Source organism: Stegostoma tigrinum, chromosome 4 (genome assembly GCF_030684315.1).
Source record: "Stegostoma tigrinum isolate sSteTig4 chromosome 4, sSteTig4.hap1, whole genome shotgun sequence".
In the NCBI taxonomy this organism is placed as follows: Eukaryota; Metazoa; Chordata; class Chondrichthyes; order Orectolobiformes; family Stegostomatidae; genus Stegostoma; species Stegostoma tigrinum.
Window position 1 is genome coordinate 8,812,976 of NC_081357.1, and position 23,804 is coordinate 8,836,779.

The 23,804-nt window shown below is 48.0% G+C and overlaps 1 protein-coding gene across 3 annotated transcripts in view; it reads right to left on the minus strand.

Annotated features, from left to right (window-relative positions):
• Positions 1 to 23,804, minus strand: part of LOC125452346 (sushi domain-containing protein 4) — a 218,145-nt gene that overhangs the window by 167,022 nt on the left and 27,319 nt on the right. For all 3 annotated transcript variants that reach the window (XM_059645151.1, XM_059645153.1, XM_059645152.1), the window contains 2 exons: positions 4,339 to 4,530; positions 1,442 to 1,645 (listed from right to left, as the gene is read on the minus strand). In XM_059645151.1, the coding sequence (XP_059501134.1) occupies positions 1,442 to 1,645; positions 4,339 to 4,530 (396 nt within the window). The remainder of the gene's footprint in view (positions 1 to 1,441; positions 1,646 to 4,338; positions 4,531 to 23,804) is intronic.

Sequence of the window (23,804 nt, forward strand, 5' to 3'; positions counted from 1 at the left end):
CTTGTTCCTCCGATGTATGTCAGTTAAACCAGGATACAACTGTGAAAATGACAGGGCCGTGCGACAGCAATGGATGTCGGCGATTCCCACTGCTGTGGGGCCGTTCCGCACTGCACTCTGGAGGAGAGGCTGATTATTTTTGGAAATGAACGACGTTTGTTATTGGTGTGGATGGCACCAGGTCCTGATCCTGCCCATTCCGTACTGGACAGAACAAGGTCAGCCTGTACCTACCCTCCTTTCCTGTTGTGATTCCCATTCCAAATTCCTGTTTAAAAAGGGTGTGACTGTGGGCTATTTCCCAGGTGGATTTGTGGAGAATTGTGCAGCACCTTGACCTTACATTGACTGTGGAAAGATCCCACAGAAACCATGCCCACTCCAGGGCTGGGCAAACAAATAATCTGCAAACTCTGACTTGATTTGTACAAATCCAAACATTTCCACCCAGAAAGAACCGCAGACGCTGGAAACCTGAAACAAAAACAGAAATTGCTGGAGAAACTCAGCAAAACTGGCCGCACATGTGGAGAGAGAAAACAGATTCCACGAATCCTGTTTGCCTGGGATGCGATCTGTTGAATGTGGGATCTCCAGTAGGGTTTTTAAAAATTCCTTCATGGAATGCAGGTGTCACGGGCTGGGCCAGCATTTATTGCCCGTCCCTAGTTGCCCCTGAGAAGGTGGTAGTGAGCTGCGGTCTTGAAGCCCCAGGTATGGCTATTCAACTGCCTGTTTTACAATTGGTTCGCACAGGTTTGAGCTCTCACTGGTGCACAGTTCTGTTGGTAATGAAGCAGTTTTTGGCTTTGAACACCACAACTTCAGAAGATCACCTTACAGAGAAATGATCTTTAGCTTCACCACATAGTTCCCTGCAAACGCTTCTGTTTCTAAAAATGTTGGAAGACCACTTATTTAAGAGAAGGAAAGTCCCAACACAGTGTCCTGGGAGGGGATGTTTCTTCACCACTCGCTCCTCTTTTTTTGTCTGCCTGTTACAGGTGAAGCAGTGCAGAAAAACGGTGATTTGGTCAACCTTTTCTTCAAAAGCCGTGGGCTGTCTACCTAGCAGAACACTGTCAGCTTTGACTCCCCATTCCCACCCACCTCCCCCGCCTTCTGTTTTTGTCCCCCTTCCTGCTCCACGCCCTACCACTCCTCCACCCGCTCAGTCCTCATCTTCCCAGCTCTTCCTCTTCTCCTCCTTCAACATCATTCTCTTCTCTCCTCCACGCACTGTCCCTCATTCCTCCCCTACTACCCCAGGGCCTTTCTGTCCCTCCTTCGCTCCTCCCCTCAGCACTTACCCCCACTCTCCATTCGCTTGCTCCTAACACTGCTGCCCAGTCTTTTCTCCCTCCCACTCCTTTGTCCTACAAACCACCCCACCCCATCGTTCCCCCCCACCAACCGTGTTCCTTCCTCCCCTCTCCCTCACCTGATGAAAGTGGGGTCACAAAGTTGCTGAGGCAGCTGGGGACTGAGCTCCAGGCGCCGTCCTCCTGGCACCTGGGAAGGGGCTCTGTTGAACGTGGGTCCCGATGGAAGCCGGTCTGACAGTGGAACTCCAATGTATCGTCTACGTGGTATGTCCTGTTCTCTGCCAGCCCGTTTCTGACGCTTACAACTTGGCATACGACAACTGAAAAGGCAAGAGGATCCCTGGAATATTAATCACTGAGGCTTTCTGATGCCCAATGCTCTGAAGACCAGCACGGGCCTGGCCGAAGACAGTGGCGGTGTTCTAGCAACATTACTGCATTCTCAATCCAGAACCCCAGGCTAATGATGTGCTGCGGTGGGGGTGGGCTTCCTAAGTTCAAATCCCACCACAGCAGGCCAAACCCCAATTAAATGAAAATTTGGAATTAAGAATCATGTATCTAATGGCGATTGTCATAGATACCCAACTGAACCACATTCACCAGCGTCCTTTAGGGAAGGAAACAGCCATCCGCACCTGGTCTGGCCAACACGTGACTCCAGACCCACAGTGATGTGGTTGACTGTTAGCTGTCCTCTGAAATGACCACACATGTCATTCAGTTCAAGATCATTTAGGGACAGGCAAAAAGGGCTGGTCCAGTCTTATGACCATATCCCCAGGAATGAATTTGAAAGTAATATACATCTCAGGTGGTGCTTTTTGAGGGCAGGTGAGCTATTTACCCACAGGAGGCCTCACCTTTCAGGCCATGCAGGTAGTTATGGGCATATGAGGATGACAAGTTGACGAACAGGGGGAGAGGAATTATACTGTCTGATAGTGGGTTAAGGATCACTGGACAGCATTATTCAGGAGCATCAGAAGACAGACCAGGAGTTAAAATACCTGAGGAAGCTTTGAGGCAGAGCCCAGTTAGACCCTAATGAAGGCAAAATACTGGAGATACCGGAAATCTGAAACCAACACAGAGAATGCTGGAGAAACTCAGCTGGTCTGGCAGTGTCTGTGGACAGAGAGAAACAAAACCGTACCATGTCTGGAACAAAAACAGAAGTTTCTGGAAAAGCTCAGCAGGTTTGGCAGCATCAGTGAAGAAAACAAAAAAGCAGAGTTAATGTTTCGGGTCCGGTGACCCTTCTTCAGAACTTCTGTGACGCTAGGAGGATTGAAAACACGAGGGATGAAACTTCAGTTGGAATCCACGTTGGGGTGAGTCTGAGCCGGAGGCAGTCCCTGAGGAATGTGATGTGGCTGTGGAAACGAATTTTAGCAAATACTTGGTCAAACAACCAGGAGTGAGAGTGAAATTAATGTCGGTGGGCAAGAAGAGAGATTGGAACAGGAAATCCCAAGTTGCTGTTAAAGCTGAGCAGCTCTGGCAGCATCTGTGAAGAGAAAATCAGAGTTAACGTTTCGGGTCCAGTGACCCTTCATCAGAGCTGTAACACATCTGCCTTGTTGACTTTGTTATTTGTATAGAAGACACATTTCCTCCCTCTCACGTCTTAATTTACACCCATTCTCCATCTTTTCTCTCATCCTCCACCTCTAACAGATCATAGTCCATTTGGTTTATTTAAAATCACAAGCTTTTGCAGCACTTCTTCCGATGAAGGGGCTACGCTCCGAAAGCTTGCAGTTTCAGACAAACCCGCTGGACTGCAACCTGGTGTGATGTAACTTCTGACCTTCTTCTCCACTCACCGCCCCCCCACCCCAAACCCCCACTCCCCACCATTCCATCACTGGTACCTCCACACCAGGCCCCTCATTAACAACTGGGCACTCTGCCTCTGTCAAAAGTTACTGAAATTTCACTCATTTTCAGTTTGCCCCAGATCCAGCCTGGTACACATTGTCTGTAATTATCCCTCTGTAATTATGGAGAAAGTCACAAACTAAATGCAACGAGCTGGAAAATCAGATTGTTTGTATGAATCTCGGTGCGGGAACCAGCTGGCGCTGGGAGACTTTCGGCAGTTTCGCCATTCTGCATGGAATTGAACAATAAATTCCCTAGTAAAAAGAAAATAACCTCAGCTCAAAACAGGTACGAAACGTTGGAATAGGGAAAGCTTTGTGGAGAGTGAAAACTGCTAGGGAACTGTTATTTGCAGGCAAAGATTAACATGAGGATTGGCTCCAATTGCTGTGATCGTTCAGAAAGGCAAAGCAATGTGAACTCATTGATTTACACTGACCCTGCAGTGAGGTGGGCGTGTGAAATATTAAATGGTCATATTGATGCCATCAGAAATGGAGTGTACAACATGTTTAGTGCAATCTGACACAATGTTAAATTTACTTCACATGTCAAAGCCCGGAGGGCATCAGCCAAGCATTAAAACAATGTCAGGTAATTCAAGGGATGGTGATTAGAATGCTCTCAAATGTGCTTTAAATGTAGATCAGAGGAGGAACTGAGACATAGACAAGAATAAAATGAGAAGCGATGATGGGATCTGTGTGAACAATAGGATCGGGGGGAACAGTAAGGCCAGAGTTATATTATAAATATTTATCCGAATGAGCAAAACTGATCCAACAGACAAGGAGATAAGAAAGTGTGAAGCTGGAACCATTCTCCAGCATCTGTAGTTCCCATTATCTCTCTCCAAACAGGCAAGGAGAAGGCTCTGAGACTGGGGGAAAGATAAAGGTTTAGAGGGGAATTGGGAAAAGAGACTTCAAAGAGCGGGAGAGAGGGGGAAAAAGCTGTTCAGCAACGACAGCACAGTCAAGAGAGAGATGATGGATTGCTATCTAAGAGAAATAACAAAATATTAAAGGTTTTGGGAATTGACGAAGCCTGGACTAGACTGGGTGTTACGAAGCGAGCCAAGCACCAGCAGGGAGATAATGGGAGCTGCAGTTTGGACATTACTCACGGTTACAGACTGGGGGCTCTCGAGGTATCCAATCGAGCTCGCTGTTGGGGTATCTCAAACAGGCCAGAGTCGCAGGTCCTGACAGGAAGTAACCGCGAAGGCAGAAGAAGTGAATTGTCGAGTTCTCAGCATAGCGAGGTCGTGGATATGTGATGTAGCCATTCTGGGGTTCAGTAGGCTCTGGGCACTCCCCTGGCATCAGAAACAGCACCAAACACACAGTTAGCCTGGCCAGTCAGGAGCTGTAGCTGGTCCCAAGACCCACTGTATATGCAGGAGAGAGACCACTCACTGGTCTCATACCCTGCTGCTTACTCCAAAGGTGCACACAGATCTGGACTGTTACAGTATTCCCACCTCCACAAGCAATGCACAGTATTCCCAACTCCATAATCAATGCACGGTATTCCCACCTCCATAAGCAATGCACAGTATTCCCACCTCCATAAGCAATGCAGTTTGCACCAGGCAGATACAGATACTGACCAATCTAAATATGGCCATGTAACAGCGACTCCCAACATAAAGTGCTCTGTCAGTGATTTTTGACTTTATGGCTTCATTTCTCATAATAGCCGCAGTCTGTGGCTAATTTTTACTGTAAGGACATTGACCTGGAGCACTCGGGGGCACAGTGAATAAATTAACACCCTGAGAAAGTAAAATCTAGCTGACGTAAGAGAAAAGCAAAGGTAGCAGTGAAAAATTCAAGCGAAATTTCCCTGGACAATATGACCTTACATCCTCCCTGTGCTGGAAGAAACTCTTACTGCACAGGCACAGAAACTAGGAGCAGGAATAGGCCTTTCGGCCCTGCTCCATCATTCTATATGATCACGGCTGACCACCCAACTCATTATCATGCTCCTGCTTTCTTCCCCATAGCCTTTGATCCGTAAGAACTATATCTAGTCCCTTCATGAAAATATTCAACATTTCGGCTTCAACTAGTTTTTGTGGCAGAGAATTCCAAAGGCTCATCCCACTCTCATCCTCGTCTCAGTCCCAATGGTTTATCCCTCATCCTTAAATTGGGAAGCATCAGATGCACTGTCTTAACAAAAAGACAGTCCAGGGGTACTGATTAAACTGGTGAGTTTATTCCCAGTTGTTAACTTCCTTTCACTTCTCAGGCTCCGTTTCTTTACAAACCAAACAGCTCCTCCCCCTGGTCACTGTTGGCTGGTTTTGTTGTCATTCGTTTTTCCAATCTTGAGTGTTCGGAAGCTATTCCTATTTGGAATGTTACCGTGGTAGTGTCTGCGCCATGGGGGACTGGGTAGCAATCAGGAATAAATCCCATCTACGAAGCTCGGTCTGCACAATAGTTCACCCTCATTCACTCTATCCTCTAGCTTTCCGGGCTTGTACTCTCCTCAGTATCGAATTTGATGTGATTTGACTTGGTTTGATTTGATTTATGATTGTCACATGTGTATTGCGTGTGAAGGGTCACTGGACCCGAAACGTTAACTCTGATTCTCCTCTTCACAGATGCTGCCAGACCCGCTGAGCTTTTGCAGCAACTTCTGTTTCTGTTCCCAATTTACAGCATCCTCAGTTCTTTTGGGTTTTTCACATCGTACCATACATAAGTACATCAGAGTCAGAGAACAGCATGAAGAAAATAGTGTTACAGCTACAGAGGAGGTGCAGGGAAAGATCAGCTCTAATATAGAAGAAGCTGTTCATAAATCTGCATAGGCAGGGCAGCTACATGTGTCGATGGAGTCCGTGGATGGAAGCCAGGTTTGTGTGTGATGGGCTGGACTGTGTTTGCAACTCTGTAGTTTCATGCGGCCTCCGGCAAAGCGGTTGCCATTCTTTGCTGTGATGCGTCCAAATGGGACACTGTCTGTGGTGCATCTCTACAAAAATTGGTAAGAATCATTGTGGGCATGCCAAATTTCTTTAGCCTTCTGACGCATTGGTGTGCTCTCTGACCGTAGTGTCAATGTGGGTGGACCAGGACAGGATTGCTGGTGATATCTGAGGAGCTTGGAGCTGTTCACTAAGATGATTGGAAAAGGTGCAGATGATTGGAAAAGGTGCAGATGATCGGAGAAGGTGCAGATGATCGGAGAAGGTGCAGATGATCGGAGTCGTTGCAGATGATCGGAGAAGGTACAGACGATCGGAGAAGGTGCAGATGATCGGAGACGTTGCAGATGATTGGAGAAGGTGCAGATGATCGGAGAAGGTGCAGATGATCGGAGAAGGTGCAGATGATCCGAGACGTTGCAGTTGATCGGAGAAGGTGCAGATGATCGGAGAAGGTGCAGATGATCGGAGAAGGTACAGACGATCGGAGAAGGTGCAGATGATCGGAGAAGGTGCAGATGATCGGAGAAGTTGCAGATGATCGGAGAAGTTGCAGATGATCGGAGTCGTTGCAGATGATCGGAGAAGGTACAGACGATCGGAGAAGGTGCAGATGATCGGAGATGTTGCAGATGATCGGAGATGTTGCAGATGATCGGAGAAGTTGCAGATGATCGGAGAAGTTGCAGATGATCGGAGACGTTGCAGATGATCGGAGAACGTGCAGATGATCGGAGAAAGTGCAGATGATCGGAGATGTTGCAGATGATCGGAGATGTTGCAGATGATCGGAGAAGTTGCAGATGATCGGAGAAGTTGCAGATGATCGGAGACGTTGCAGATGATCGGAGAACGTGCAGATGATCGGAGAAAGTGCAGATGATCGGAGATGTTGCAGATGATCGGAGAAGTTGCAGATGATCGGAGAAGGTGCAGATGATCGGAGAAGGTGCAGATGATCGGAGAAGGTGCAGATGATCGGAGAAGGTGCAGATGATCGGAGAAGGTGCAGATGATCCGAGACGTTGCAGTTGATCGGAGAAGGTGCAGATGATCGGAGAACGTGCAGATGATCGGAGAAAGTGCAGATGATCGGAGATGTTGCAGATGATCGGAGATGTTGCAGATGATCGGAGAAGTTGCAGATGATCGGAGAAGTTGCAGATGATCGGAGAACGTGCAGATGATCGGAGAAAGTGCAGATGATCGGAGAAGTTGCAGATGATCGGAGATGTTGCAGATGATCGGAGAAGTTGCAGATGATCGGAGAAGGTGCAGATGATCGGAGAAGGTGCAGATGATCGGAGAAGGTGCAGATGATCCGAGACGTTGCAGTTGATCGGAGAAGGTGCAGATGATCGGAGAACGTGCAGATGATCGGAGAAAGTGCAGATGATCGGAGAAGTTGCAGATGATCGGAGAAGTTGCAGATGATCGGAGAAGTTGCAGATGATCGGAGAAGTTGCAGATGATCGGAGAAGTTGCAGATGATCGGAGACGTTGCAGATGATCGGAGACGTTGCAGATGATCGGAGAAGTTGCAGATGATCGGAGAAGGTGCAGATGATCGGAGAAGGTGCAGATGATCGGAGAAGGTGCAGATGATCCGAGACGTTGCAGTTGATCGGAGAAGGTGCAGATGATCGGAGAACGTGCAGATGATCGGAGAAAGTGCAGATGATCGGAGAAGTTGCAGATGATCGGAGAAGTTGCAGATGATCGGAGAAGTTGCAGATGATCGGAGAAGTTGCAGATGATCGGAGAAGTTGCAGATGATCGGAGACGTTGCAGATGATCGGAGACGTTGCAGATGATCGGAGACGTTGCAGATGATCGGAGAAGGTGCAGATGATCGGAGAAGGTGCAGATGATCGGAGAAGGTGCAGATGATCCGAGACGTTGCAGTTGATCGGAGAAGGTGCAGATGATCGGAGAAGGTGCAGATGATCGGAGAAGGTGCAGATGATCGGAGATGTTGCAGATGATCGGAGAAGTTGCAGATGATCGGCGAAGGTGCAGATGGTCAGAGACGTTGCAGATGATCGGAGAAGGTACAGACGATCGGAGAATGTGCAAACGATCGGAGAAGTTGCAGATGATCGGAGAAGTTGCAGATGATCGGAGACGTTGCAGATGATTGGAGAAGGTGCAGATGATCGGAGAAGGTGCAGATGATCGGAGAAGGTGCAGATGATCCGAGACGTTGCAGTTGATCGGAGAAGGTGCAGATGATCGGAGAAGGTGCAGATGATCGGAGAACGTGCAGATGATCGGAGATGTTGCAGATGATCGGAGAAGTTGCAGATGATCGGCGAAGGTGCAGATGGTCAGAGACGTTGCAGATGATCGGAGAAGGTACAGACGATCGGAGAATGTGCAAACGATCGGAGAAGTTGCAGATGATCGGAGACATTGTAGATGATTGGAGAAGGTGCAGACGATCGGAGAAGGTGCAGACGATCGGAGAAGGTGCAGACGATCGGAGAAGGTGCAGACGATCGGAGACGTTGCAGATGATCGGAGACATTGCAGATGATCGGAGACATTGCAGATGATCGGAGACATTGCAGATGATCGGAGACATTGTAGATGATCGGAGAAGGTGCAGATGATCGGAGAAGGTACAGACGATCGGAGAAGGTGCAAACGATCGGAGAAGTTGCAGATGATCGGCGAAGGTGCAGATGATCAGAGACGTTGCAGATGATCGGAGAAGGTACAAACGATCGGAGAAGTTGCAGATGATCGGAGACATTGTAGATGATCGGAGAAGGTGCAGATGATCGGTGACGTTGTAGATGATTGGAGAAGGTGCAGATGATCGGAGACGTTGCAGATGATCGGAGAAGGTACAGACGATCGGAGAATGTGCAAACGATCGGAGAAGTTGCAGATGATCGGAGACATTGTAGATGATCGGAGAAGGTGCAGATGATCGGAGATGTTGCAGATGATCGGAGAAGTTGCAGATGATCGGCGAAGGTGCAGATGGTCAGAGACGTTGCAGATGATCGGAGAAGGTACAGACGATCGGAGAATGTGCAAACGATCGGAGAAGTTGCAGATGATCGGAGACATTGTAGATGATTGGAGAAGGTGCAGACGATCGGAGAAGGTGCAGACGATCGGAGAAGGTGCAGACGATCGGAGAAGGTGCAGACGATCGGAGAAGGTGCAGACGATCGGAGACGGTGCAGACGATCGGAGACGGTGCAGACGATCGGAGACGGTGCAGATGATCGGAGACATTGCAGATGATCGGAGACATTGCAGATGATCGGAGACATTGTAGATGATCGGAGAAGGTGCAGATGATCGGAGAAGGTACAGACGATCGGAGAAGGTGCAAACGATCGGAGAAGTTGCAGATGATCGGCGAAGGTGCAGATGATCAGAGACGTTGCAGATGATCGGAGAAGGTACAAACGATCGGAGAAGTTGCAGATGATCGGAGACATTGTAGATGATCGGAGAAGGTGCAGATGATCGGAGAAGGTGCAGATGATCGGTGACGTTGTAGATGATTGGAGAAGGTGCAGATGATCGGAGACGTTGCAGATGATCGGAGAAGGTACAGACGATCGGAGAATGTGCAAACGATCGGAGAAGTTGCAGATGATCGGAGACATTGTAGATGATCGGAGAAGGTGCAGATGATCGGAGAAGGTGCAGATGATCGGTGACGTTGTAGATGATTGGAGAAGGTGCAGATGATCCGAGACGTTGCAGTTGATCGGAGAACGTGCAGACGATCGGAGAACGTGCAGACGATCGGAGAAGGTGCAGACGATCGGAGAAGGTGCAGACGATCGGAGAAGGTGCAGACGATCGGAGAAGGTGCAGATGATCGGAGATGTTGCAGATGATCGGAGAAGTTGCAGATGATCGGAGACGTTGCAGATGATCGGAGACATTGTAGATGATCGGAGACATTGCAGATGATCGGAGACATTGTAGATGATCGGAGAAGGTGCAGATGATCGGAGAAGGTACAGACGATCGGCGAAGGTGCAGATGATCAGAGACGTTGCAGATGATCGGAGAAGGTACAAACGATCGGAGAAGTTGCAGATGATCGGAGACATTGTAGATGATCGGAGAAGGTGCAGATGATCGGAGAAGGTGCAGATGATCGGTGACGTTGTAGATCATTGGAGAAGGTGCAGATGATCGGAGAAGGTGCAGGTGATCGGAGAACGTGCAGATGATCGGAGAAGGTGCAGATGATCGGAGAAGGTGCAGATGATCGGAGAAGGTGCAGATGATCGGAGAAGTTGCAGATGATCGGAGAAGGTGCAGATGATCGGCGAAGGTGCAGACGATCGGCGAAGGTGCAGATGATCAGAGACGTTGCAGATGATCGGAGAAGGTACAGACGATCGGAGAATGTGCAAACGATCGGAGAAGTTGCAGATGATCGGAGACATTGTAGATGATTGGAGAAGGTGCAGATGATCCGAGACGTTGCAGTTGATCGGAGAACGTGCAGATGATCGGAGAAGGTGCAGATGATCGGAGAAGTTGCAGACAATCGGAGAAGGTGCAGATGATCGGCAAAGGTGCAGACGATCGGAGAAGGTGCAGACGATCGGAGAACGTGCAGATGATCGGAGATGTTGCAGATGATCGGAGATGTTGCAGATGATCGGCGAAGGTGCAGATGATCGGAGACGTTGCAGATGATCGGAGAAGGTACAGATGATCGGAGAAGGTACAGATGATCGGAGAAGGTGCAGACGATCGGAGAAGTTGCAGATGATCGGAGACATTGTAGATGATTGGAGAAGGTGCAGATGATCGGAGACGTTGTAGATGATTGGAGAAGGTGCAGATGATCGGAGAAGGTGCAGATGATCAGAGAAGTTGCAGATGATCGGAGACATTGTAGATGATTGGAGAAGGTGCAGATGATCGGAGAAGGTGCAGATGATCGGAGACGTTGTAGATGATTGGAGAAGGTGCAGATGATCGGAGAAGGTGCAGATGATCCGAGACGTTGCAGTTGATCGGAGACGTTGCAGATGATCGGAGACGTTGTAGATGATTGGAGAAGGTGCAGATGATCGGAGAAGGTGCAGATGATCGGAGACGTTGCAGTTGATCGGAGAAGTTGCAGATGATCGGAGAAGTTGCAGATGATCGGAGAAGGTGCAGATGATCAGAGAAGTTGCAGTTGATCGGAGAAGTTGCAGATGATCGGAGAAGTTGCAGATGATCGGAGAAGGTGCAGATGATCAGAGAAGTTGCAGACGATCGGAGAAGGTGCAGACGATCGGAGAAGGTGCAGACGATCGGAGAAGTTGCAGACGATCGGAGAAGGTGCAGACGATCGGAGAAGTTGCAGACGATCGGAGAAGGTGCAGACGATCGGAGAAGGTGCAGACGATCGGAGAAGTTGCAGACGATCGGAGAAGGTGCAGACGATCGGAGAAGGTGCAGATGATCGGAGAAGGTGCAGACGATCGGAGAAGTTGCAGATGATCGTAGAAGTTGCAGATGATCGGAGAAGGTGCAGATGATCGGAGAAGGTGCAGATGATCGGAGACGTTGCAGACGATCGGAGAAATTGATACAATGGATGGGAGAAATGTTTACCTTTACAGGAAGCATCCAGAACAGGAGGACAGATTCTTACATCCAAAGACCAGGGACAGTGTCAAGATGCATTTAAACACAAATGGTGGGGGGAATCTGGAAGTGTGTTCCAGGAAAAGGTGTTAATACTTGTGAGGCCACTGAAAGTGACAAAGCTGAGATTTTATTTAGATTTTTATTGCATGAGGGTACTAAAGCTTACGGAGATAAAACAGGTGAACCCAGTTGGTGTGGTCAGGCCTGATGACGTTCTTCCAGGGACAGGTCTTATAATGGGCTTTGCCGAGCAAATCTGGGTCCTGAGCCCTAATTTGGCGGCAGCAATTTTCACCAGAAAATTATGCCAAATTATCCATGCCTGCCATTTGAGGTTGACCGGCATTGGGGGCTGGAAACCCCCACGCAGCCAATCCAATAAGAAAGTTGGCAATTGCAGAGCAGTGCCATCTGGGAGTGGTGGGCATTACGGAGGTGGGTTGGTGTGATGGCAGGGGACGGGGTAGCAGTCTCAGCATGCAACCGGCTTTAGTGAGCAAGGTATAAAAGTAAAAATCAGTGAGGGAGGAACCGTTCTCTTTTCTGACATAAATTTAGTGTTCCCTTTTCTCGTGCATATGTCATTATGAGTGTAAGGTGAAAAGTTCAGACAGCTTGTCTCTATCAGCAAAGCTTGCGGCCTATATGACCAAGCAATATCTTTTAACGATAGTGGGAACTGCAGATGCTGGAGAATTGGAGGTAACAAAGTGTGAGGCTGGATGAACACAGCAGGCCAAGCAGCATCAGAGGAGCAGGAAAGCTGACATTTCGGGCCTAGACCCTTCATCAGAAATGGGGGAGGGGAAGAGGGTTCTGAAATAAATAGGGAGAGGGGGGGAGGCGGATAGGAGATGGATAGAGGAGAAGATAGGTGGAGAGGAGTTGGACAGGTCAAAGAGGCAGGGATGGAGCCAGTAAAGGTGAGTATAGGTGGGGAGGGGATAGGTCAGTCCGGGGAGGACGGACAGGTCAAGGAGGTGGGATGAGGTTAGTAGGTAGGAAATGGAGGCGCGGCTTGAGGTGGGAGGTGGGGATAGGTGAGAGGAAGAATAGGTTAGGGAGGTGGGGACAAGCTGGGCTGGTTTTGGGATGCAGTGGCGGGAGGGGAGATTTTGAAGCTTGTGAAGTCCACATTGATACCATTGGGCTGCAGCGTTCCCAAGCGGAATATGAGTTGCTGTTCCTGCAACTTATGGCACCGCAGGAGGCCCAGGATGGACATGTAGCCTGAGGAATGGGAGGGGGAGCTGAAATGGTTCGCGACTGGGAGGTGCAGTTGTTTATTGCGAACCGAGCGGAGGTGTTCTGCAAAGAACATCAGCTAAGAGTCAACCTGGCAGAACAGGCTTTGTGGGCCAGATGGTCTACTCCTGTTCCTATTTCCTATAAAGGACGTCAGTGAGCCAGGTAGGTTTTGGTAGGAATTGACAATAGCTACCATGGTTGACCTTCAGACTCAGATGGCAAATGATATGACAGACAAAAACACAATCAAGCTGGAGTCCAGTGCAACTGAATCTTTGTCAGTATTTAAATCACTTATAACATAAATGTATCTCAGTAACTCCTAACCATATTCAATTCACTAGTGTGGATTGTAACTCCCTACGCTGGAAGCATCATGACTTTGAGCTTGATGAACCAGCTAGATTCACTCCAACAAGTTGGACTTCTCACTGGGTTCCAAACTCAGCCTCTCCACTTTGTGATGGTGGCTCTCGACTTGTTGTTTCCAATGTCACCTTTTTTTAAAAGTATGTCGTTTTCTTCCAGAATGTGCGATGACGTCGGCCTTAATCAGGACCTTCATGACATTAAGACTCCAAGGGTCACAGAAACAGGAGACATCTGTTTCCATGGTTCCTCTTATCCATCTGACTATATCCCTTAGAGAGGTTGAATAATCTGGTTTAGTTTAGTTTTACTTCTTCCTTTCATGGTGTGCTAATTTGGTGTTTTATGTAAAATTAGCGTCATTTCCCATCACGCCTGTCAGGTTTCAACTTTGCTAGTCACAAGGTCACAGTCTCACTTTCTGATTCATTGAGTGTTTCATGAACTGGAGCACAAAACGCTTGGTCATATGTCATGCACACAGACGGATATCCAAGTCCAGGTGGTGTGTTTGTAGCAGAACCATACAACAAGTGGGGGAAATGTGCACCTAATACCAGGAGCTAATTGCAGCACCTTTTACGCGCTTGCTGAGCTGGGAGGTGAGTTTCTCTCTAGGCAGCAGTGAGTTGCCAATTAAGAGGGATTAGAGTTTGTGGAACAAATTATCGAGATTGCAACTCGCCTCATTAATGTTCGGATTCCCATCTTGCCAAATGTGCCGACAAACTTAACAGAGAATTCCCAACATGGAATTCCCGGCAGGCACCTGGCCACTTCAGCTCACCACGAAGAGCCGCCATGTTGCTCAGCACCTCAAGCACAAATCATAGTTCCAGTCACATGCACTTCTCATCCACGGACACTGGCATCTGACACTTACCAACCCCTCCAGGATCCTCATAGCACCTCTCCCATCAACATGCCGAGCACTTAGGAAATACAGACCATTACTGCAGGCCGCCCTGACATATAGGAGCAGGGACAGGTAACCCGTTTGCGGATTTAGGACCAGGCCGCAGCTCAGAGTTGCTTGCTAGCTCTCTGAACGTTCACTCACTTAGCACCTACCTGTATGCTCCCACCATCCATGCATGTTGTAGGGGTCTATTCAGGACCGGGGCACATCTTACTGCACAGCACTTTGAGAGTCAATTTAAAACCTACGGGACATACCAGCTGCCTGTGTAGCGAACACACTACCTGTTTACTTACCCAAACCGTCAGGTCAGAAAGTGGGTGGGAGCTAGTCCTCAATCCGATCAGGTGTGTGTGTTGTGGGCGGGGTTTGCACACACTGTCATTCAGGTGTCCCCGCAGGAGGACTAGAGGCTTTGGCAGGGTCATTCATCCGCTTGATGGAGGCCAGTCGGAGGACATGCCTGACTGCAGCCTGGACAGTAGGCAAGGTCAGTCCTGCAGCTCAAACAGTCAGGGGGATCACATATCGCCAGTGAGGGGCTGCAAAGGCAGCCGGCAGGCTTCTGGTGGGTCCCGTTGCAGGGCTGTTCACTGAGGTTGGCCAGCAGTCTGGGACAAACACAATTCTGGGCATGTGCACTGGTCACTGAGGAAGTTGTAGGCTGTGCGGGTGGGGGTGTATGCTGGAGGGGCAGTGGGTAGGAAGTCACTGCTGGGGGCTAAAGCAGACGGCACATGTAGAGTTGGGGACAAGGGGGAAAACGCAAGGTTTATGAGGGGAGAGCTTCACTGTAGAACACGGTAGGCTACGGGAGGTGGGTTAACAGCAGCAACCAACATAATCCCATGGCGTCCACCTGGGGCGGGTTGAGGATGAGGTGAGGAATCACTAAGGTGTGATTTCAGAGCCCAAGGGGCAGGCAGGGCTGTTGGGGGAAAAGTTCAAGATGAAACTTCTTTACTGCGCGATGGTGAAACGTAATCCCTGGGAGGCTGCCGCGGTAGTGTGAGGGAAGTGGGGACATGGAGGACAGTAGAGGATTTGGTATCTGGTGACCAGGCAGGGTCTGAAGTTGAAGGGGCTGTGCTCACTGCTACCACATGTGAAATACAGCTGGAAAACAGCTGGGGCTAGGCTGAGTGAGTGTCAGTTTGATGAGCAAAAGCACAGGATCTACATCAGCAGGACACTCGGGCACGGAAGGGGCAAAGACAGGAAGCAGGCGTTTGCAGACTCCAACTGAATTTCACCAGCAAGATGCAGTGCAGGCAGTGACCTCACAGTTCAAATGCTGGTGAAATGACACCTGCACCATGTATAAGGTGCTTGCAACTTGAGCACTGGCATCTCAATAATTCAGAGGTTACTGGCTTAAAAGTGGCTTTAAAATAGGCAAATTCTGCCAAAGGGAACCCCATCGTTTGTGAGACTTCCAAATGTGCTGTGGCAGAATGGGAATTTCACTTTATCATCAGTCATGTAAGTATGACAATGGTCTCCACTGAATGTAATCACAGAAGCCCTACAATGTGGAAGGAGTTCATTCAGCCCATCAAGTCCATACTGGACCCCCTGACGGGCATCCCAACCAGACCCATCACCCTATGCTATCCCTGCAAATCCACATTTCCCCTGGCTAACCCACTTCGCCTGCACATCCCTGAACACTATGGGCAATTTAGCACGGCCAATCCACCTGGCCTGCACATCTTTGGGCTGTGGGAGGAAACCGGAGCACCCGGAGGAAACCCACACAGTCACAGGGAGAATTTGTAAACTCCACACAGACAGTTACCTGAGGGTGGAACTGAACCCAGGTCCCTGGTGCTGTGAGGCTGCAGCGCGAACCGCTGAACCACTGAACCGCCCCCATGGTGAGATGGGGATAGGATCAGATGAAACGGTCTCTATGTGGATGGGGTAGTTTGGGAATGAGACCACTTTGGTCAGATACTGTGAAAAATCTCACTGGGCCTCATGATGAGAAACCCTCCAAAAAAAGTCAACAATAGCCAAAAAATATGAAGATTCAGGCCAAGATCACCATAAATAGATTGACAAAGTCTGATGGGAGCGACTTGCATTTATAGAGCACTAATAGCAGAGCAAAACATCCAGAAGCACTTCCCAGGAGCGTTATATGAAACAATCACTGTGTAAAGAAGGAAGCCTTAACAAATAACTGAAAGCTTGGGTAAAGACGTTCATTTGAATAAGGCTCCATTATTTCAGGTGCTCACTCTCTGGACTGGGGAAGTCAAATAGAAATGCAGGAATCTCAGCATTGAAAAAGAAAATATTTAAGGATCATTATAGAGTCATACAGCACAGAAACAGACCCTTTCATCCAACTCATCCATTCCGGTCAAGGTTCCCAAACTAAACTAGTCCCAATGCCTACATTTGGCTCATATTGCTCTAATCCTTTCCTGTACGTGTACCTATGCAAGTTTCTTTTTAATGTTATAACTATCCCAGCATCTATCACTTCCTCTGGCAGTCCGTTCCACACATGAACCACCCTCTCTGCGGAAACATTGCCCCTCAGGTCCATTTTAAATCTTTCTCCTCTCACCTTAAAATTCTGCCCTCTAGTGTTGAACTCTTCAACCTTAGGGAAAAGATCTTTGCTCCTCACCTTATCCATGCTCCTCATGATTTTATAAACCTCTAAAACACACCCCACAACCTCCTGCGCTCCAGTGAAAAAGCCCAGCCTGCTCGACCTCTCCCTTCAGTCTCAGTAATATCCTTGCAAATATTTTCTCCATCCTCTCACATTCAATATTATCCTTCCTATCGCGACCTTGCTGTCATGTTGCATTACCTCCCTCTGCTCCTTTATTGCTTTTGTTAGTTATCCTCTGCTGGTATTTAAAAAGCTTGCCAATCCTCTGGTTTCCCACTTATCTTTGTCACATTTTTTTTCTGCTCTTATGTTGTCCTTAACTTCCCTTGTCAGCCACGGCTGTTTCACCCTCCCCTTAATACGTTTCTTCATCCTCGGGATAAATTTCTATTTTCTTCCCAAATTATCTCAGAAACTCCTGCTTTTGCCGCTCGGCCATCTTCCCTTCTCACCAACTCTGGCCAGCTCCTCCCTCCTTTACTCGACTGGAACACCATTACATCGGATTCCTGTGTTTCTCCCTTTCCAACTGCAGGATGAATTCTAATCTTTTATCGTCACTGCCCGCTAGGGGTTCCTTCACCTTCAGTTCCCTCATTACGTCTGCCCCATTACACATCACTAAATCCTGAACTGTCTGTTCCCTCATGGGCTCTGCTACAAGCTGCTCCTAAACAACCATCTCGTACACATTCCACAAATTCCTCTTCTTGGTATCCATAACAACCTGATTTTCCTGGTCAACTCGCATATTCAAGCCCCCCGTGATTACCAGTTTCAAAATCTCCCCTTCCCCTACTGCATCCCTAAACCAGCCCAGTGCATCCCCTCCCCCCACTGCACCACACAACCAGCCCAGCTCTTCCCCCCCACCCACTGCATCCCAAAACCAGTCCAACCTGTCTCTGCCTCCCTAACCGGTTCTTCCTCTCACCCATCCCTTCCTCCCACCCCAAGCTGCACCCCCAGCTACCTACTAACCTCATCCCACCTCCTTGACCTGTCCGTCTTCCCTGGACTGACCTATCCCCTCCCTACCTCCCCACCTACACCCTCTCCACCTATCTTCTTTACTCTCCATCTTCGGTCCGCCTCCCCCTCTCTCCCTATTTATTCCAGTTCCCTCCCCCCATCCCCCTCTCTGATGAAGGGTCTAGGCCCGAAACGTCAGCTTTTGTGCTCCTGAGATGCTGCTTGGCCTGCTGTGTTCATCCAGCCTCACATTTTATTATCTTGGAATCTCCAGCATCTGCAGTTCCCATTATCTCTCTCTCTCCCCCCGTGATTACTGATTTATTTTCTGCCACAGTGCTGATTACTGCTTAACCAACTCGCATCACAGTTCTTTTTCCCTCTGTGCTTCCTCAACTCTACCCACACAGTTTCCACGCCTTCTGACTCTACAGCACTTCCTGCCACCGATTTAATTTCGTTTCTTACTAACTCGCTCCCACTGCTCATCTGCCTTCCCTTTCGATAGGACCTGTGTCCTCGGATATTTAGTTCCCAGCCCTGATCCTGTTACAGCTCATCTCTGTGATACCCACAACATCGTATCTGCCAATTTCAATCTGTGCCTCAAGTTCACTTACTGTGTTCTGCACACTGTGTATTTAAACACTGCACCTTTAGTCCTGCGTTGACTGCCCTCCATCTCACTGTTGTCCCCTTATCGACTGTACCTGAAGTTAGATTCCTGACCCTTACCACTTGCCATACTCTCTGTCGTATGACTTGTTCTGGAAACTATAATAATCTCTGTGAAGCTGGGAATGTCACCTGTACACTGACAGGGTATGCACTTTTCACTATTGTGCACGGAGTATACGTGACAACAGATGATACAATCCAGTTCCCTCCCTCTCTTTAACTTTTTCCATAGTCTCCCACCCAACTGAACCCTCCCTCCCTGGTATTTAATTTAAATCCTTATCCACAGCCTGGTTCTGCGATTCACCGGGACTCTGGTCCCTGCAAAATTCAGTTGGAGCCCTTCCCATTGGGACAGCTCTCTCCTTTCCCAGGACTGGTGCCAGTGTCCCACGAATTTGAACCTGTTTCTCCTACACCAATCTTTCAGTCACGTGTTTACCTCTTCAACTTGTTGACCCTGTGGTAAAGGCCAGACTTTACACCCCTCCGCCCCCTCCAGCTGCTAATATTCCCTCAGCGGAACATGCTTCCTCTTCCTGCCTATATCATTGGATCCCACATGGAGCACAACAACTGGATCCACTCCAAATTCCTCTGCAGCTCCGAGGAGATATTCTGAACCCAGCCAGGCAACACAGCTTTTGGGACTCACAATCCTTCAGATTACCACCAAATATACATGTTATTTATATAAATGTCAATAGACACATAGAACAGCGTCTATTCTCCTGACTACACTATCCCCAATTACAGCTACATTTCCGTTTTCACCCACTCTTGAATGGATCCCTGTGCCTTGGGGCTATGGTCAGTTTGTTCATCCACCCTATAGCCCCAAGGGGCCGAGTGGTCTGCTCCTGCTCCAATGTTCTACGTTGCTACGACTGTTGTTTCTGAGAACAGATACGAGTATGTTCACAGGAATGAAAAATACTCACGTGGGCGATCAATACAACTTCAAAACCAGATGATTGGCTGTTGCAGCTGAATCTGCAGAACAGCGAAACTCCAGGGGCCCAGGCCTCAGAGACCTCAACAGTTACTGAGTGAAGGGAAACTGCAAGTAACACCCCAAACACCACAGGAAAGGCTGAAAGGAGGAGAAATTCTATCCTTCGAGATTTACATTTGGTGACATTCGGAAGGCAAGGCTGACAGTGATGCTATCGATGGCACGGTTAACACACAAGAGATCAGAATTGGCAGAACACATGCATCTCGGAGCACTGCGAGGCTTGAGGAGATCACTGAGATGCAGGGGGAAGCACGGAGTCATAGAGCACAGAGACAGGCCATTCAGCCCAAACTGGTCCATCCACACTAACTCCATTTCCCCGCACTTGGTCCATATCATTCTAAACCTTTCCTACCCATGTTGTCTTTTAAATGTTATTAACGTACCAGCATCAACCACTTCCACTGGCAGCTCACTCCATACGTGTACCACCCTCGGTGTCAAAAAAGTTTCCCCTCAGGTCCCCATTTATTCTTTCCCCTCTTTCCTTAAACAGATGCCCTCTAGTCCTCGATTTCCCAACCCTGAGAAAAAGACTTAGTGCATTCACCTTTTCCACGCCTCTCATGGCCTTATGCACTTCTATAAGATCACCCGTCAGTCTCCTATGCCATAAAGAAAATAGCCCTAGCTTGTCCATCCTCTTCCTATAACTCAGAGCCGTGAGTCCCAGCAAAATCCTTGTAAATTTCTTCTGCACTCTTTCCAGTTTAATAATATCCTTCTTATAGCAAGGCAACCAAAACCAAACACAATACTCTAACTGCACTCTCACCAATATCCTGTATAATTGCAACATAACTTCCCAAGTTCTATACTCAATGTCCTGGCTGATGAAGGTCAGTGTGCCAAAAGCCTTCTTCACTGCCCTATCTAACTGTGACTCCACTTTCAGAGAACTATGCACCTAAACTCCAACGTCCCTCTGTTCCACTACACTCCTTAAGGCCGTCCCATTCACCAGGAAACTCTTACCTTTAGATTAGATTGATTTGACTTTCCAAAATGCAACATCTCACACTTATCTATATTAACCTCCATTTGCCATTTCTCAAACCACTTCCCCAGCTGATCAAGAACCTCCTGCAATTTCTGATAACCTTCCTTACTGTCCACCTATTTTAGTGTCATCCACAAACTTAATAATCATGCTTTGTACAGTCTCATCCAAATCATTGATACAGGTAACAAACAGCAGGGGCCCAGCACCAACCCCTGAGGCACACCTCTAGTCACAGGCCTCCAGTCAGATAAGCATCCTTCCAATATTACTCTCTGCTTCCGACCATCAAGCCAACTGTGTATCCAATTTACCAGCTCTTCCTCAATTCCATGTGATCTAACCCTCCTGACCAGCCTATCATGTGGAACCTTATCAAAGGCCTTACTGAAATCCATATAAACTGCATCTACTGCCCTGTCCTCATCAACCTTCCTGGTCACTTCACCAAAGAACTCTAACAAATTAGTGAGGCATGATGTCCCACACACAAAGCCATGCTGACTACTCCTAATCAAACCCTGTCTTTCCAAATGGATGTATATCTTATCCCTCAGAATCTTCTGAAGTAACTTACCTACCACAGATGTCAGGCTTACTCGTCTATAATTCCCAGGTTTTTCTTTGCAGTCGTTCTTGAATAAGGGCACAACATTCACTACCCTTCAGTCTTCCCGGACCTCACCCATGACTAACATCGATGCAAATATATCAGCCAGGGCCCCTGCAATTTCTTCTGTAGCCTCTTGCAGGGTTCTTGGATATATCCGTTCAGGACCAGGAGATTTGTCCACCTTCGTTCATTCGAAAACTTCCAACACCTGCTGTACTGTAATATGGACTGTCCACTAACTTCTTCAAGTTCCCAAGTCTTTATCTCTTTCTCCACACTGACTGCAGAGGAGAAATATTCATTGAGAACCTCACCATCTCCAGCAGCACATGTCCACTTTGGTCCTTGAGGGCTTCTATTCTCTCTCTAGTTATTTTTTACCTTTAATATATTTAAAGAGTCTCTTTGGACTCACTCTAATCTTCTCAGCCAAAGCTATCTTATGCCCCCTTTTCGCCCTCCTGATTTCCTTCTTCAGTAAATTCCTGTACACAGAAAATTACAGCGCAGAACAGGCCCTTCGGCCCTCACTGTTGCACCGACCTGTGAACTGATCTAAGCCCCTCCCCCTACACTATCCCATCTTCATCCACATGCTGATCCAAGGACCATTTAAATGCCCCTAATGTGGTTGAGTTAACTACATTGTCAGGCAGGGCGTTCCACGCCCTTACCACTCTCTGAGTAAAGAACCTGCCTCTGACATCTGTCTTAAATCTATCACACCTCAATTTGTAGCTATGCCCCCTTGTACAAGCTGACGTCATCATCCTCGGAAAAAGATTCTCACTGTCCACCCTACCTAATCCTCTGATCATCTTGTATGTCTCCATTAAATCCCCTCTTAGCCTCCTTCTCTCCAATGAGAACAGACCCAAGTCCCTCAGCCTTTCTTCGTACGTCCTGCACTCCAGACCAGACAACATCCTGGTAAATCTCCCCTGCACCTTTTCCAATGTTTCCACATCCTTCCTGTAATGGGGCCACCAGAACTGTACACAACTGCACTCACTATATACCTCCAGGGATTCCCTTGTTCCCAGTTGCCTGTACCTAAGCCACGCCTCTTCGTTTTTCTGGTCAAAGCCTCAATACCTTGTCATCCACGGTTCCCTATTCCTGCCAACCTCGCAGTTCATCCTCACAGGAACATATAGACCTTGAACTCTAGCTATCACACTTTTAAAGGCCTCCCACTTGCCAGAGGTCCCTTTTCCTGCAAACAAACTACTCGAATCAACCCCTGCAAGCTCCTAACTAAATCAATCAAAATTCACCTTGCTCCAGTTTAGGGCTTGAACCTGTGGACCAGTTTTGTCCCTCTCCATAACTACTTTAAAATTAATAGAACCACGGTAACTGGTCCCAAAGTGCTCCCCACTGTCACCTCAGTCTCCTGTCCTGCCCTATTTCCGAAGAGCAGGTTGAATTTTTTTGCCCCTGTCTGAGTAGGGCCCTCTATCTATACTGCTTGAGGAAACTTTCCTGAGCACTTTAACAAACTCCAACCCATCTAAATCCTCAACACTATGGGGTAGAGCCAGGGGTTTGAAAACAAGGGAATTAAAAACATTAGGACCAGGAATCGAGGGGGATCACAGGGTGAAATCCCTCAACCCAGCAGCCATTCTCAATTCTTAATCAGGATTCTCAATCCCAACCACTCAACAAAATCATTCAAGGTGTTCAATCCAATCTATGTTCCAAATAATAAGCCAGAAATAATAGAGGGTCAGGTTCTGAGCTCTTTGGGAGGAATGATTCTCTCATTTGTACCACTTTGTGTTTTTACAACAGGCAGCTAGGCTGTAATTTATCAAATCAGTAGCTGGCCGTAAGGTATCCCGTTCTGCTCATCATAGTTCACCTGGGACCCCAGTAAGCTTTTCCTCAAAATCCTGATATCCAAGATGTTATTGCAATGTGTCTGTGGCTCACATATTCGGAAAAATGCCACAAACTTGATGGCTTTGCACATGGGCTAATTAACCGTCTCTCTTTCTCTCTCTCAAACTACATCCCATTTGCCGCCCTGGGATTGAGGGAGCTAATCTGGTAAACATCGCATTGATAATAGCTCACACATAATTGCAAGGAACCCGGTAAAATCCCTCTCTTCAATTTGTTTGCTTGCTTTCTCTTCCCACCTGCTTTCCCTCTCAAATGTAATAAAATAGTTTAACAATAAACCACAGGAATTAAACTCCGTGGTTTCGATTCTTCACTTTCAGCACTGTGAAAGGTCGGACGGAAACGCGAGGCTTTCGCCATGGAAAAGCGCTTTCACTCTACATCCCAGTTCTCACTCTGAGTTGACATTAATCAGTCATTCATGGCCAAACGCAGCAATTTCCTGAGGGTCGCAGGAAGCATGAAGGATAATCTGCCATAGATAATGGGAACTGCAGATGCTGGAGAATTCCAAGATAATAAAATGTGAGGCTGGATGAACACAGCAGGCCAAGCAGCATCTCAGGAGCACAAAAGCTGACGTTTCGGGCCTAGACCCTTCATCAGCTCTGATGAAGGGTCTAGGCCCGAAACGTCAGCTTTTGTGCTCCTGAG